We start from the raw sequence: 14200 nt of genomic DNA, 5'->3' as shown, positions 1-14200 counted from the left end.
GAGGCTGTTTCGGCAGGTTGCTTGAGCAGCCCCCGTTTGGGGCCGGTTTGCTGGCCGGAGCCCCCGGCACGGGGCAAGGAGACGGCAGCCCCCGGCCCCTTTGCAAGTGCGAAATGCCTTGGCCCGGCCGCGGAGGGGCACGAAAGCCCACTGGCTTCTCCAGTGGGAATTTCCCAGGTGTCGCGCTCCCTCCCGCCGCGGCCCGAGCGGCGAGCCGGCGATCACGCCGCTCCCTTCGCGCCGGGTTTCCCGTTTCGACGGCCGGTGAAACGCCTCGCAGACGAAGCCGGCTCCGGCGCCCCTCTCTCAGCGCCCGGGCTCTGGGGCCGGCTGGCGGCAGGCGCCCGGCAGCAAGGGGGCGACCCCGGGCCCCGCGGCGGCCCTGCGCAGCTGAGCACCGACCGGCTCGGCGCACGTGCGGTGGCCCCCGGCGCTGGAAGGGGTGCCCCCTCCCCGATGAGCCGGCTAAGACATGATCAAAGACTTCAGAGGAGCAACCTAGAAAGCCGGAGCAGCCCGGAGGTGGTGAAACACGGCCTTGGACCGGCAGGTCCAGCGCGCGCCGTGGCGCCGGCGCAGAGCAGAAAGGTCGGGGGTGGGAGGCTGCAGACTAGCGCCGGAGGGGAAAGAACATCAGCCCTTACAAATGTAAGGCTCCTCTGATGGGAACAGGAAAGCCCAGAAAACACGGCAGACGAAACGTCAACAGGAAAGGCGGAGGGCTAAACAACGCCGAGGGCCTTTGAAAGGATGCTCTGTAAATACGTCCGCGGCCGGACGCCGCGGAGGGCAGGGGGTGGGGGAACCGCTCCGCCGGGGGGCAGAGGGAGCGAGGGGCCACGTCCCGCGGGCCTCCCCGCGCTCCTCGCCCCGAACACAACGCTCCGCCGGCTCTTTTCCACGCTTTTATTTCCACAATCACCCTAGCGCTTTGGTCGCAGCTCTGAGAGGTTTTTGGTAGATGTTTTGTTTTTACTACTTTGCACGCCCTTTCTACAATATTATAAAATTATACAATCCTCAGCAGCTAATAAATAGACATTTGTTAGTTCACAAAGTTAAAGTGCTTTGAGAAGAGATGTAACAAGCTCTACTCTAGACTCCGAAGGTTGCTGTGGAAATGTAGTGCAGTAGGAACCTCTGGCCCGTTGTCCGTAGTCTGCGGTCACAAAGACATGCGGCATGTCTCCCCCTAGCCAAGAGATCCAGGGACTCGGCTCCCCGGCCAGCTGCGCCGCCTGCCCGGTGCTCATCCCGCTCCGGCGCTCCTGAGCGTCTCCAAGTAGGCACAAAGCAGGAGCTGTGCTGCTGTTACAGGTAATTGGAAGCATATGATATGATGTCCCTCCGTTACATGGCCTGAGACTGGGTGTTTTGGGGGCCAAGAGGACCGGAAAAGGCTTGGACAAGCTGTGGGATCGCCCCTTGCACACAGGCCTAGGGAGAGAATCCCAGTTTTCACAGTTTAGTCTTGCTTGGAGGCCTCAAAGGCCAAGGGAAGTAAGTGTGGTGCTTCCCCTTCTCCTCCCTCAGCAGTCACTGCGAGGGAGAGAGGCAGATCTGCTCCTGGGTGGTGGAAACAGAGGCAGCCCCTCTGCTCTGCTCTGCCCAGCGAGGTTACGCCTGTTTGCAGCACCCTGAGATCTGCAGCCTGCCTCCTCTTTCCCTGAGGAAGCCTGGTCCCTCACCAGGAGGAAAGGTACACTGGGAGCAGGCTGACCACAGATAAATGTCCTTAGCTGCCTACAGAGGACTTGTGCGTCTGAACTTCTCAGGGCCACCCCGCTTCTGGTTTGGGCTTCCCTTCCCATCTCTGGGAAATCAAGGGCCCTTTGGTCTGCCCTTTCCCACCCGCCAAATCTAGTCATCCTCCAAGTCTTTTCCATGCAAAATGCTAACTCTGTACCCGCCCTTTCACGCAGGTAACCAGTGCTAGTTCCTCCCATGTCTACAAAAAACAAAATGCTCCCAGGGTCCGATTCTTCTGACCTCTGTGACCAGGCCAGGTAGGGACTCACAGGTCACATGGGGAGCATTCCAGGTGCTTGTCAACTTGAACAGGCATTAGCAACTAAAAACCTGGAGGCATCAGTCCTCGCTTGGAAAAAAGCACAGATCAACCAGTTGGTAAGGCCAAGGGCTGGCTCCTCCTCTTCATCACATGCATGTTCCCAAAGAGAGGAGTCACCAGGCCCTGAGGATCAGTGCATGCACATCTGCATAGTCCCCTGAACAAAACTGGCACCCAGTGTACACTCATGCGGATTACCAGCACAGAGCTGCCAGCAGATGCTGGGGGAGAGGCTGAAGCCACCCCATCAGCACTGCAGTGAATGTCCACTGTGTACTGGGTACCCCTTCCCTCCCTGTCCCCAAACCTTGCTCCATCTGGCCTTGCAGTTGTGTCTTCCTCACAATGCCTGAGTCATCTCTTCCACCAGGACCAGAGATGGAAGGGTTGCTGCACAGAGTGGCAGGACCCCTTCTGGGACAGTCAAAGATTAATGTCCTAAGAGTGACTAAGAGAATGGGGATCTTGCCTCAGGAGTGGACAGCAAGTCGAGGAAGAGCAGCAGCAGACTGGAAGGTGAGAACATGATCCTGTCATGTTCAGTGGAAGAGCTCCACCAACACCACCATCAGCAGCAGGTGCAACCAGGAGCCAAATGTCATGGTGGCCTGGCTCATCTGTGACATGAACCTGAGCTGGTCCACCAGGCGCTCCTTCACCAGAGCCTGCCTGAAGCCGTCCTCCTCAGAGATGCAGACATAGCGGCCGAAGTGAGCCAGGCTCACATTCTGGATGAAATGGAAGCAGTCCTGCTGGGGGTGGGTGTTGTTACAGGTCTTGATGAGGAAGTCATTGTGGTACCAGTTGTAGGTGGCATAGTGGGACTCAACAGGACAGTTGAGGTAGTAGCGAGAGAAAGGGACAACTGTGATGTTCTGGTAGTTGTCTGCTGGAAGAGATTAACAAGGGTGGGATGAGACAAGTGTCTCCAGGAACCACAGCTTCCCTCGCAAGTCTGGAGGGAAGAACTGTTGGACTGACGGTGACATGTTACATGGGCATTTAGCAATAATAGCAGGGCCTGACCCACAGCTGGTGAAGTCTGTAGGACTCTTCTGCCTGGACATCAGTGGCAAACAGAGTCTGAGACCTCCCGTCCAGCTCAGAAGACCACATACCACAATAGCACTGGCTCAGCCTCACCACAGAAGTGAAATGAGGCCAAACCAGATGGTTTACAGCAGTGTAGAGGTGTCCAGATGTGCTGACAGCCCCTTGGACATGAAGACCTATTAGGGAGTTTGTTCTGTTTGCCTAACACCCAGATTGCTTGATTTAGGGTAGGAGGTGGAATATTTTGTAGTGTCTGCTTGCTTGGCATAGTTGCAGACTGAGCAGGGTCAATTAGGATCATGCCTGACCATCTTAGCCTCAGACTAAGGGTCATCAAAGTCTGTGGTTATCAGAGGCAGCAATGTGACATCAGGCTTGTGGTATTGTATACCAAAGGCTTGACTAATATTTGATTAATGCTCATTTTTTCATTAACAAGTATATTGCCTAGTGGTTAAATAAGGATTTATTTATGCTACAAGCTGGGACTTGCCCAGTGTATCCATCTCTCAGAATACTCCTACTCACGGTGGTCCCCAGTTCCCCAGAAATGAGTTGCAATACTTCCTTCAACCCATACCAGCACTTGAGAATCAGTCACCCTGCCCCAAACTCCCTGTGGGCACATGGCCTTTTACTTACCTTCCTTAATTTTACCCCCTTGGCACTTTTCTTTCCACGAGCCCAGATTTAGGTTTTGACGCACCTCCCTAACAGATGGGAACAAGAATTAGCAATGCACTAATAGCAGGGAAGCAACACTTTCAGGCTAGGAAAGGATTTACCCATAAAGGATGTGATGGATTGGATGGGGCAAAAAGTTAAACCTGCTGTTTAAACATCTGCCACTACCTGGGTAGGGAAGAATAATCCCTCGCTTAAGGGGCTGCTGGACGACAAATGCAAGACCCAACAACTCATCACAAACAACCACTTCAAATAGCATCATGGCCAGATTGCAAAGCAGCAGAGCTTAATTTTCATCCATAAGGGCAGGCATAACAAACCAGAACCTCTGCTCTGATGGAGCTATGCATGTTTCTACCAGCAAAAGAGGAGCTGGGTGCTCAGCCCAGTCGTATGAAACCCATTCATTTCTCCCCACCCCAGTGCACGGGCATTGCAGGAGGGTCAGATCCCTGCAGAGGTGCAGTTCCAGGGACGGCACATAGATGTCTGTGCTGTTACTGCCTGGACATAATGGGCCCAGGTATCTCTGTGATGAGAAGATGGCCTCAAAACCAGGTTTGAACATGGCCAGGAAGGGAAATGCCAAGGGGTTGGGTACTTCTCATGCTAAAGCAACCAGATGAAATGTGCTGGAGAAAGAGCAAGCAGAGAGTCAGTACCACGTACCGGCCTCGATATACGGACTGACAACGCCCATCAGACCACCCGCAGTACGGGTCCCTTGCCAGCAAGCAGCTCTCACAGTTGTTACGATACACCCCACACATGTCCATGGGTATCTCCATGACTTTATATGTTGAGCCCACATACAGCATTGCCTGTAGGAGGAAAGCGAGCAGCTGATCATTGCAGCACTGTGTCCCAGTGCCACCTTACAAGGATCACAGTAGAAATGTTCCCACAGGTTTAGTCATTGCGATACTGGAGTGGATTTCACCAGAGGGGCCCCAGACAATGCAGCCATATATCACTTGCCCTAGATCATGGAACGAGAAGCAGCCATCCTTTCCCCATCCACCCTGTTTATATGTTTGCTCCATCAGTCATAGCAACGTTGTCACCTCTGGGGTGGAGCACCAGCGCTGTTTGACAGCTCATCGGCCAGCAAGGCCGGACAAAGAGAGGGAGCAAATAGCCTTGTTCTTCCATCGCCTCCAGGAGAAGAGACATTGGAAAGGCTCCTTTGTCCACTGGCCTGAACAGACACACAGTTACCAGGACTGGGGACATCAGCCCAGCTGCTGGGATTTAGCAGAGTCCACTGCCTGACCCCCACAAACCCACCCAGCAGCTACTTCCAGATCCAGGGGCTGGCATTTAATTTTCTGTCCCTGCCTCCCCTGTCGACTGCTTTGTAAGTGACAGCCTGACCCAGTGGTTTCCTTTCTGCTACGGTGCAGGCAGAGACCCACCCTCTGATGGTCCAGGATCATGGACTGGATTGAGTCTTTCTTTGGGAAGACCTGGAGCTCCATGATGTTCTGCACCCCGTCCGGCAACTCCACGATCTTGTGGATGGATCCCTTGTCTGGAAAGAAGGAGCAGAGCACCCTGATGAGCCATGCAGGGCTCAATGGCAAGGCAGAGGGACTGCAGCCAGGGCTGGGAAAGCCAGGCAAAAAACAGCTCTGTGATTTCAGCCCATGCTGTGGCAGATGATACCCGCTCTGCAGAGCCCGGCTTGACCGTATCCCTGAAACCAGCCACCTGGAGGAGACTGTATCAGTGGCAAGAAAACAGGACCTTTCTCGGAAGGAGTTTGCTTGTTTTGCTAGGAAATAATCTTCCAAACAATAATGCTTTCCACAGCAGAGCCTTGTCATCCTCCCAGCCCAGAGCCATGAGGAACTGATTTCCCCGTCGCCTTTCAAGGCCTGGCTGTGCCTGCTTTGATCAGCTACACTGTAATGGCCTCAGCAAGAAAACCAACTGCCTTCTAACTCAGCTCTGCTTTGATCACAAGCCTCATCTCCCTGCTCGCCTGAGGCGAAAACTTGGATTTTTGCCTTTCTTTCTTTTAAGTAAACTGCCTCCCCTGCCCAGTTAAATGACTCCAGAAACTGGTGATTTAAGAAAACAGGTCAGTTTGGTAGGGAGGGGTGAAAAGATTAATCCTGAGGGAACAGGACTAGTGAATCTTCACTGTTTAATCTTCCTCAAGTACTTGCATGGCCTCCCCTTTCCAAATAGCAGCTCCCCTCTCCATCGTCAACCAGGAGGAGGTAAAAGTTGTGACTCCAGGAAGCCCAGGACAGGCAGGGATTAGGACCCACCTCTCTCACCCCAACTGCTAGCCTTGCCTCTCCTCTCACCCCAGTGAGGGTGGGAAGCTGCCCTGCCAAGCCCTGCAGCTTGGAGCAAGCTCCCTAGAGGGGATCTAAAAGACATTAGCTATATTTAGCTAAAGCTTCCTGCAAGATAAATCTTAGCACAGGTGGGCCCTGATCCAACCCAGGCCACCTACTGAGACTTGCCTGTAATTTTGTATCACAGATTGGGAAAAAAAAGGCCCAGAAAGTCCCTCCAAAAATGCCAACTCTGTTAGAGTGAGCAAACCCCAGCGCAATGCAGAAAAGGGATGGGCACAGCTGAAGGGAGAAATGCTGGGGAGCTAGTAAGGCAAGAGAGGGAAGCGCTGGGTTAGGGGGCTTCACAGCCTCTGGGCAGCAAGTATCTAAACCGCCTGAGAAGCCAAACAGCCCATAAGACTGCGCTCTCCAACTTCACACTGAGGACAGGCATTTTGCTCTGCCTTCCTGTTCACCTGCAGCTGAATCTCAGCCTTGGCCCACCACCACCAACAGCCGTGATCGGCTCGCTGTGTCTCGAGCTGGAGGTGCTGGTGTAGCAAGAAGCCTGCACTGCTGTCCTAGAACAGGCAAGGACAGGAGGTGACAGAGCGGGTCCCTTCTCAAAGGATCCCTGCTCAACAGTGTAAAGCTGCAGCTGGGGAGGGCCCTGTGACCCCTCACTTGCCCTAAAAACACTTAGCCTGTGACCTACCACAGGCTGAAGCAGCCCAACAGGGTAAAATTCATGTGCTGGGACTCTACTTCCAGTCTGTCTTTGCCTACACCAGCACAAATTGGATGTCTTTAGCTGTACTGGAACTTGACAACTCTTCTCTGCTTGACAAACGGGTGCCAGGCTGGGGGAAACACAGCACCTTCCTCTGCTCTGCACTGGGGGGGTCTCATCTGTCTCTGGCACTGCCTGCCTTGCGGTCCCTGCCCTCGAGGGGAAGCAGTGGGTGACCTCAGGAAGAACAGTTCCCAGTACCTGTTGCCAGATAGAGCACGTTGTAGCGGCGTCCATCTGCTGCAGAGACCTCATGCACCCCGATCTTCTGGTAGCGGTGCTTGTTGTGGAATAAGGGGCTCTTGGTGGGGCCGATGGGCTCCACCCGGTCCTCCACCTCTGGGTGGCTGTCGGCTATCTTGAAGGTCTCGCTTGGGGTGTGCTGTCCAGAGGAAACACACTGTGCCAAGAGATGAACAAAAGCCACCATCAGAGTCAGACAGATCCCTGGGGACGAGACCCAAGGGCAAGAGAGCAAGACAGGGCAGACTTGCCGTACAACCTTCCTCACTGCCTGAGACAGTTACCCAGCTGTCACCTGGCTGTTCAATGGTGGGCCTGTCCCCTCACTTCTCCAAGCTACTCTGAGGACAGCAGGGGCAGAGCAGGGACCAGGTCTCCAGCCTCACAGGGCCCCTCCACCTAATGTGGGCATCTTTTATCACTCACTCACCTGTCCAGGCTTGACATCCGGGTTGGGACCATTGTAGCCTTTGAGTTTGGATGTCCGAAATACATTGTCAATGTCCCCAAAGGAATACACGCAAACAGCAGAGCTTCCCCTGTGGACAACAGGACAAAGAGAGGGTCAGTGAGACGCTGGCCATCATCCCTGTGGATGGGGCATGGCTGTGTGTGTCACGCCTTTGTTGACAATGTCCATTCTGGCTGTTTTCCACCTATTAGCGTGCCAGAGAGAACAAAGCTGAACAAAAAGACTTGGTCCATGGGACAGGGCCTCCCCCATTTTGCAAGAACTCTCACCATGTGTTTGTGAAGAGCCCGTAGACTTTGGAATCCCTCCAGTTACTCGAAGGGACAAAGAAGACATCTTGCAACCAGTTGAAGTTGCCCTTGGTGACCGGGTCAACACAAATCAAGCTGGCCTTCAGGAAGGTGGTCCACTTGGAAGCAGAGAGTGAGCTGGTTCCCCCTTTATCTTCCTGGGAGAGGGGGAAAGCAGAGTCAGGGTCTGGCAGGGAGGAACACAAAGTCCCCCCCTACCCAGCATCTTGGATGGATGACTGGAGGATGTCCCAGGGATATATTTGACCCTGGTCACTGCAACAGATGTGCACCTCTTTAGCATCCCAGTGAGACAGGACAGGGCTTTTTTACCCCCACAGCCGATGTGGGAGCCAGAGGACAGGAAGGTCTGAGGACATGGCCGTGCCCCACATGAACTCTGTGGCAGAGTAGAGAATTGAGCAAGAGGGACCAACTCATGTGCTGACAGCATCAGGTGAGCTGGTATGTCCATCTGCCACCCCGTAACACTCTTCCCTCCCCACCATACACTGCTCACATGTACCTTACACAGCTGGGCCACTCGGGAGATGTTTCTGGGTGCCTCAGGACTCTTGTCTGGATTGTCTTCACGAAAGAAGTAGTAAATCTTGTCCTGGTGAGGCTCTTCGTGCCTTAAAGTTGTGGCTTTGACAAACTGGGGGTCTGAAATGGGACATAAGCTATCAGAAAGCCCTGGCCTGAACATGCACATTTCAGGAATGCAAGGTCATCTGAAAGTCACCAGTTGGGAACAAACCGGCGACCTCTGCAACTAAGCAGTCACTCTTAGGCAAGATGAGGAAATGCAAAGACCATCTGTGCTCCAGGCAAGGGACAGGTCCGAGCCCATCCTCTAGACCTGACCAGTCACAGATCCCTGGGTGCAGCACATGAATGTTTGCTTTTCACATGCCACCTCCTTCGTGGGTTTCCCCTTCCTCTCCCTCCTCCTCCTCCCCCTGCCTGCACCCATTTCCTTGAAGGCCAAGTCCCCAGAGCCCAGTGAAGCCTTGGTTGCTTAGCAGCAAAGGAAACCCACTCTCCTTTCTTGCGTAGAGGAACTATAACCATATAGGAAGGCTCCCTCAGTGGGACAGCAAGCTGCAATGTTTGTGTTTGGTGTGGAAAACCCAATGATGCTTTTCCTATTAATACACCACCACCACAAAGGGTATCCCCAGCAGCGGGGGAAGGCTCGGGGTCCCTCCGAGCATCATTAGCTGGTGTTTCCATGGCAGGGTGTTCTGCCTAATTATGCGTTTGGCCTCATGGCTCTGGGTCCATCAACTTTGTTTGCTGCTGCCTTGGTTCCCCCCCACCATGTCCCCAGATACATAAGTCCTGTCTTGCCTTGGTGTCATTTTGACTTGATTTTTGTCCTTGGCCAGAATGTCTTTGGTCACTGGGGAGGCTTGGCAGAAGGTGAAGTAATAAGCCAATGGCTCATGGAAATCAAGGGGGGTCCTTTCCCTCTGTTCCCCCCTGTCCCATGCACAGCCCAACCTCTTCCTGCCTCACAGTCTCACCCTGGCTGGGGATTTGGAAAGACTCATTTTCCCCACACCAGTCTGCCCGGAGTGGAAGTTCTTCTTCCCGTTTCCACCACCATATAGCAGCTGCTGGGTACCTTTACACAACAATATTTCCTTCCAGCATCTGACATGGGACTTGCTGTCCACTTCTCTCCATTTCCCAATCTCCTCCCTCCCTACCCCAAGCAAGAGGAACTCACTTGTCAGTTGTTTTGGCCCAGAAGCAGAGTTCAAATTCCCCCAGCTGCCAGCAACAGAGCTAAAAGGGGCTGCTAGGTCCCTCCTTGACAGCATCGCAGATGGGGACCGAATCAGCCCTCCCCACAGCTCTATCCCAGGAGTGAGCAAACCCAAGCAGGAGGCTCTGGAGCTGAGCCGCAGCTGGGCAGAGGGGACGCACCTCTTCAAGTTGTGCTGTGTACATAACATGGCCCACAGCTGTGGACTGACAAGGAGTCCAATTTATGTGCCTGATGGGGCAAAGCAGCAAGTCCCACTCCCTCAGGATCTCCCTCATACTCACTTTGCATCACAGTGTCACTTGTGTAGAGCTCTCCACCTCCTCTCACTCGCCGGAAACGGGGTATCTTGCCGTTCTGTTGGCTTTTCTTGATGGTGGAATAGATGTCATGACCTATGGGACAGGAAGGCTCATTTGCAACAGGCTCTTTCCAGAGGGGGCAGGAGGGTTTGTGAGAAGAAAGAGAAGAACCAAGAATAATCTGGGCATGTGGTAGGCCAAAAAGACTCACACAGTTGGCGAATACAGATCACCAAACCCAGTGCTCACTGTCTAGGACTGAAGAGGCCTGGCAGGACTCCCCCAGGGGATGCTCTTGAGCTTTTTCCTCAGAGCAGCAGGGATAAATCCTTGCTCTGCCTCTGGAAGGGAGCCCCATCTCTTCCTCTACCAGGTCCTCAGCCATTTCAGCAGTGGAGTTACTGCAGGACCTTCTCTTTCCTCTCTATTACCATTGCACTCTAGCTTCCTGCAAAAAGACTCAATCCCATCCCCAGGACAGGAATAAACAACCTGTGCTATGTTCTGTCCTAGAAGTGCATGCGTTCATAAGGGGCAAAGCAAGAAGCACTGGGGTTGATCCCCAACTAGAGCAGAGGGATGTAGTTTCTGGAACAGCCTCAAGGTTTCCAGGTGCTCCTTTATGCTGTGGAGAGCCTAGCCTTCCTGCACGGTGCTACTGTCGAAGACGTGCAAGCATTCAGACTTACCGTCAACAACAACGAGGGAATTCGAGTCAGGGCTGAAAGGGGCAATACCTCTCCCATCCGATGGAGAGCCCTTCTTCTTCTGTTCCTGTGGAAGGACAGAAATTGCCCCTAAGAAGTGCGATCTGCTGGGCAGTTCAGGAAAGGGAGAGCAGCCAGGCACCTATGTCTACCCTGGGGCAAGAGGAACGCAGCTCTGCTTGGCTGGCACAGCCCGAATGAAGGAAGTCCGTGGCCCATCTTCAGGTGGACCAGGCAGAGTCCCTGCCGCAGGGCGGAGGTAAAGAGAGGGGGGTTATGGTAAGCGAGCACAGAGGTGGCTGGCATCGCCTTTGGCCCACACGGACCTCTGCTCAGGTGTGCTGTCCCAAGCCGTCATAATAAGCTCCTAGCAGGAGCTGGCATCTGGGCACTTCAGAGCACTCAGAGAAGGAAGGGGGTATCAGGGCCTCATTTTACAGATGGAGAGAGCAGGGCACAAAATGGCGAGCGCTTTGCTCTGGTCCCAACACAGGCAGCCATGTATACAAACAGATATATGTATTTCCTGACCCCTTGCCCCTTGTTCCATGATTTAAACTGTTATGTGGGCACTAAGGACTCCTGAACTCTACTTTGGCTTTGGGCCCGCTCCCAAATTGTACCACATCCCCCAGACATGTCCCAGGACTCCCAACTGTCCAGTGGAGAAGACACCAGACAGAGCAGGATGACCCAGTTCTAGTCCCATCAGTTAGCCATGTGCTAGGGTATTTCCAGCATACCCAGTGCCAGCAGGTAGGAGAGCAGGCGCCGGTACCACACACTAACATCCCGTTTCCATCCTCCCCCAGTAATGTGAGGTAATTTTTATTGTCTTCCTGCAAGAGAAAAAAGAGAACACGAATGGCTGTGAATGGCAGAACGTGACCCAGCTGCTCTAAGTGTGAGGCAAAACCAAGCTCCAAGCTATGTGGCTTCCTAGCTTTTCATGGGTGTTTAAACCAGAGGAGAAAATTGACATTATCTCATCCAACCTCCTGCTCCACAGGTACTGGAGGATTTCACCCAGAGACAGCATGCAAGGAGTGGTCCTTTGGCCCATGTCCTCCAGCCCTCATCCATCCAGCCCCCTCCAGCTGCCCCTCCCACACCGCTTCACCACAGGTAGGACCTAGTGTCTTCCTTAGGGCAGCACACGAGTCCACACAGGGCAAAGCGCTGCCTGTGAAACAACCTTCCAGCATTTTTTGGGGAGCTCCAGGGAACCTACCGGACCTCCAGAGTTCATGCACTGTCCTCCTTTTATCACAGGGAAGTCTTCCTGAAATAGAAGAGAGAGACACATGCTTTTATTCCTTCCTCCTCAATGCCAACAACTAACAGGAACTCAGTCCCATGGACCACATGCTACTCACTTACTCAGCAAGAAGTGAAGCAAGCATGTCTGCAAGAGGGCTATCAAACACTGGAACTCAGCCCTTTTCCCCACTTCAGCATCTGAAAAACCTTAGGGAGGCTGGGCTGGTAGGACTGGATCTCTCTAGCCTTGGGGGGATGGGAAGAAGTGGGGATGCAGAGTCAAAGTGGCAGGCATGACTGGTAGGCAGCCTGGGCTGCTCTCCAGAGGGTTTCGGGAGAGGATCTGTCAGAGCAGGGAGTGGGTGTTCAACAGTAGTTGGTGGCTGTCTGAGGATTGAGACACATTAAGCACTATGCTCCTGGGAACAAGAAGGGAAGTTTCTGGGCACAAACTTCAGGAACTGACTTGCTTGAGGACCAAGAAGAGGTCATGAGAAAACCAACCAACCCTGGGATTCTCCTGCTAGACTAACTCAGTGCCCAGCTGATCCAGAACGCATTGCTTTCAAGGAAAAGCAGCCTGGGCTGTGACAGCCGAAGGGGATGGGAACAAAACTTCTTCCCAATCACATGACTCTGAGCATCCCTCTCCATGCTAAAGAAAGAGTCCCCTACCTGAAAAATCCTTCCTCTGGGGCAGCAAATACCATAAAAACTCCCAGCTCCTCCATGAAGGACCCACCCATGGTTAGTTTGGAGACTTCCCCTTTGCTGCAGCCATTGAGCATACTGATGTTGTGGCTTCCCAGATGGATGGGGCAGGCTGGGCATAAACTGGGCACTTCCAATCCTGACTTTGCTGCTGGCAGAGACATTGAGCAAGATACCTAGAATCTGGGCTGAGAGATGGAGGCTGAACAGTTTCACATGGGGCTCTGGGGCCAAACTTGTTAGCCCAGCATCCTTACCGTGTACGTCTCATAGGTTGCAAAGTCGTAATAGTAAAGCTTTCCCTCTCCCCCGACGAAGATAGCTGAGCTGTTTTCTTTATGGTAAAAGACAGGGTATTTCTCACTCGTGGGAAATACATACTCTCTTGCACCTAGGAACACCAGAGAGAGGAGACTCATCAGGGAAACCACTCACTGCGGAGAGTGCTCGCAGCCAGCGCAGGCTGATCAATGCCTACTCCCACATGTTGTCCTCAGTTGTGAGTGATGAGAAAGGCCGGGGCATGAGACTCAGCTTGGGAACTCTCTGGAATGGCTGGCCTAGCACCAGGCAGGCAGGGGAAGGCAGCTCCCAGACTGAGAGGAGCTGTACTATTGTCCTGTTATTCCCCAGGGACAGCATAGCTCCATAAACGATGGGAGCATAGAGAGGGGCCCTGCCTGGCCCCTGCAGGGCTGGCGATGGAGGAGGAGGAAGAGGAGGGAAAACTTTGACACAGGAGGCCCTTCACAGAGCAAGTACCACTTCAAGGTGATCAGCCAGGAGTAAAGGAGTTTGGCCACTCGTTTTTAGGCATATCAGGGTGCCCACCAGCTGAGAAGCAGAGATGCACCCTCTCCTTCTGGCTGGGTAACCTCTCATTGCACCCTTATGCCCTGATCACTCGCCCTGGGATGTCCCCACCGCTATGCCATGGAGCAAACACCTTGGGCTGCCTGCTCATGGCTCCCAGGCTCCCTCCCCTGTCTGTCTGTCCTCCAAGAACAGCTCCAGACAGCAGCTGCCTTGTAGATTCAGCTCCTGCACTGGCAGGCCTGCATTTCACACGCCCACGGCTTTCTGCCCACTGCTCTCTGACCTCACACATGCTTGCTTGAAGCTGTGACTTCTTATCTGGCTGAATGGGAGAGAAGCTGCCCCACTGCCTTACAGCTGGGGTCAGTCACCCTGTGCTCAAGGAGCAGCAGATCTCCTCGCCATCTACAACTAGCATCACACCTCTCCCCCCCACAGGGCTCCACACCCCAGGTGCTAACGAGAAGTGAGCTGCAAGACCCAGGCCCCCATGTCACAACCAGTTGCTACAGATGGGAGGAAGGACTTTCTGTCCTTACCTCCTCCTTCCTTTCTCTTTCACCTTCTGGCATTTTCAGCTCTTGCTTCCTAAAACATCCTCCCTTTCTCTCTGCGTTGCCATCGCAGGTGCAGGAGGACACCGCCAGGGCCAGCTCCTGCTGTCACACTTGGCGAGCCTGCGAGCCCCCTCCCGGACGTGCCCTACAGTCCCCCTCACCCGGGGCCTTAGCTC

The 14200-nt window shown here is 53.8% G+C and overlaps 1 protein-coding gene across 4 annotated transcripts in view; it reads right to left on the bottom strand.

Annotated features, from left to right (window-relative positions):
- Window positions 1–892: 892 nt before the first annotated feature.
- The window catches only part of SEMA7A (semaphorin 7A (JohnMiltonHagen blood group)), a 30906-nt gene continuing 17598 nt past the window's right edge, over window positions 893–14200 (bottom strand). The window contains exons 2-14 of one of the 4 annotated variants that reach the window (XM_013958768.2): window positions 12909–13042; window positions 11912–11962; window positions 11424–11519; window positions 10663–10747; window positions 9956–10066; window positions 8424–8563; window positions 7877–8055; window positions 7566–7674; window positions 7094–7292; window positions 5227–5342; window positions 4481–4632; window positions 3767–3834; window positions 893–2960 (exon numbers count right to left, since the gene is read on the bottom strand). In XM_013958768.2, the coding sequence (XP_013814222.1) occupies window positions 2611–2960; window positions 3767–3834; window positions 4481–4632; window positions 5227–5342; window positions 7094–7292; window positions 7566–7674; window positions 7877–8055; window positions 8424–8563; window positions 9956–10066; window positions 10663–10747; window positions 11424–11519; window positions 11912–11962; window positions 12909–13042 (1790 nt within the window). In that variant the 3' untranslated portion in view covers window positions 893–2610. The remainder of the gene's footprint in view (window positions 2961–3766; window positions 3835–4480; window positions 4633–5226; window positions 5343–7093; window positions 7293–7565; window positions 7675–7876; window positions 8056–8423; window positions 8564–9955; window positions 10067–10662; window positions 10748–11423; window positions 11520–11911; window positions 11963–12908; window positions 13043–14200) is intronic. The other 3 variants (XM_067305480.1, XM_067305482.1, XM_067305481.1) reach the window with 3 other exon arrangements.

The sequence above is a fragment of the Apteryx mantelli genome, chromosome 15 (assembly GCF_036417845.1).
Source record: "Apteryx mantelli isolate bAptMan1 chromosome 15, bAptMan1.hap1, whole genome shotgun sequence".
Taxonomy (NCBI): domain Eukaryota; kingdom Metazoa; phylum Chordata; class Aves; order Apterygiformes; family Apterygidae; genus Apteryx; species Apteryx mantelli.
The sequence above is the reverse complement of the archived record's forward strand: the minus strand, read 5'-3'. Positions and strand labels throughout refer to the sequence as shown.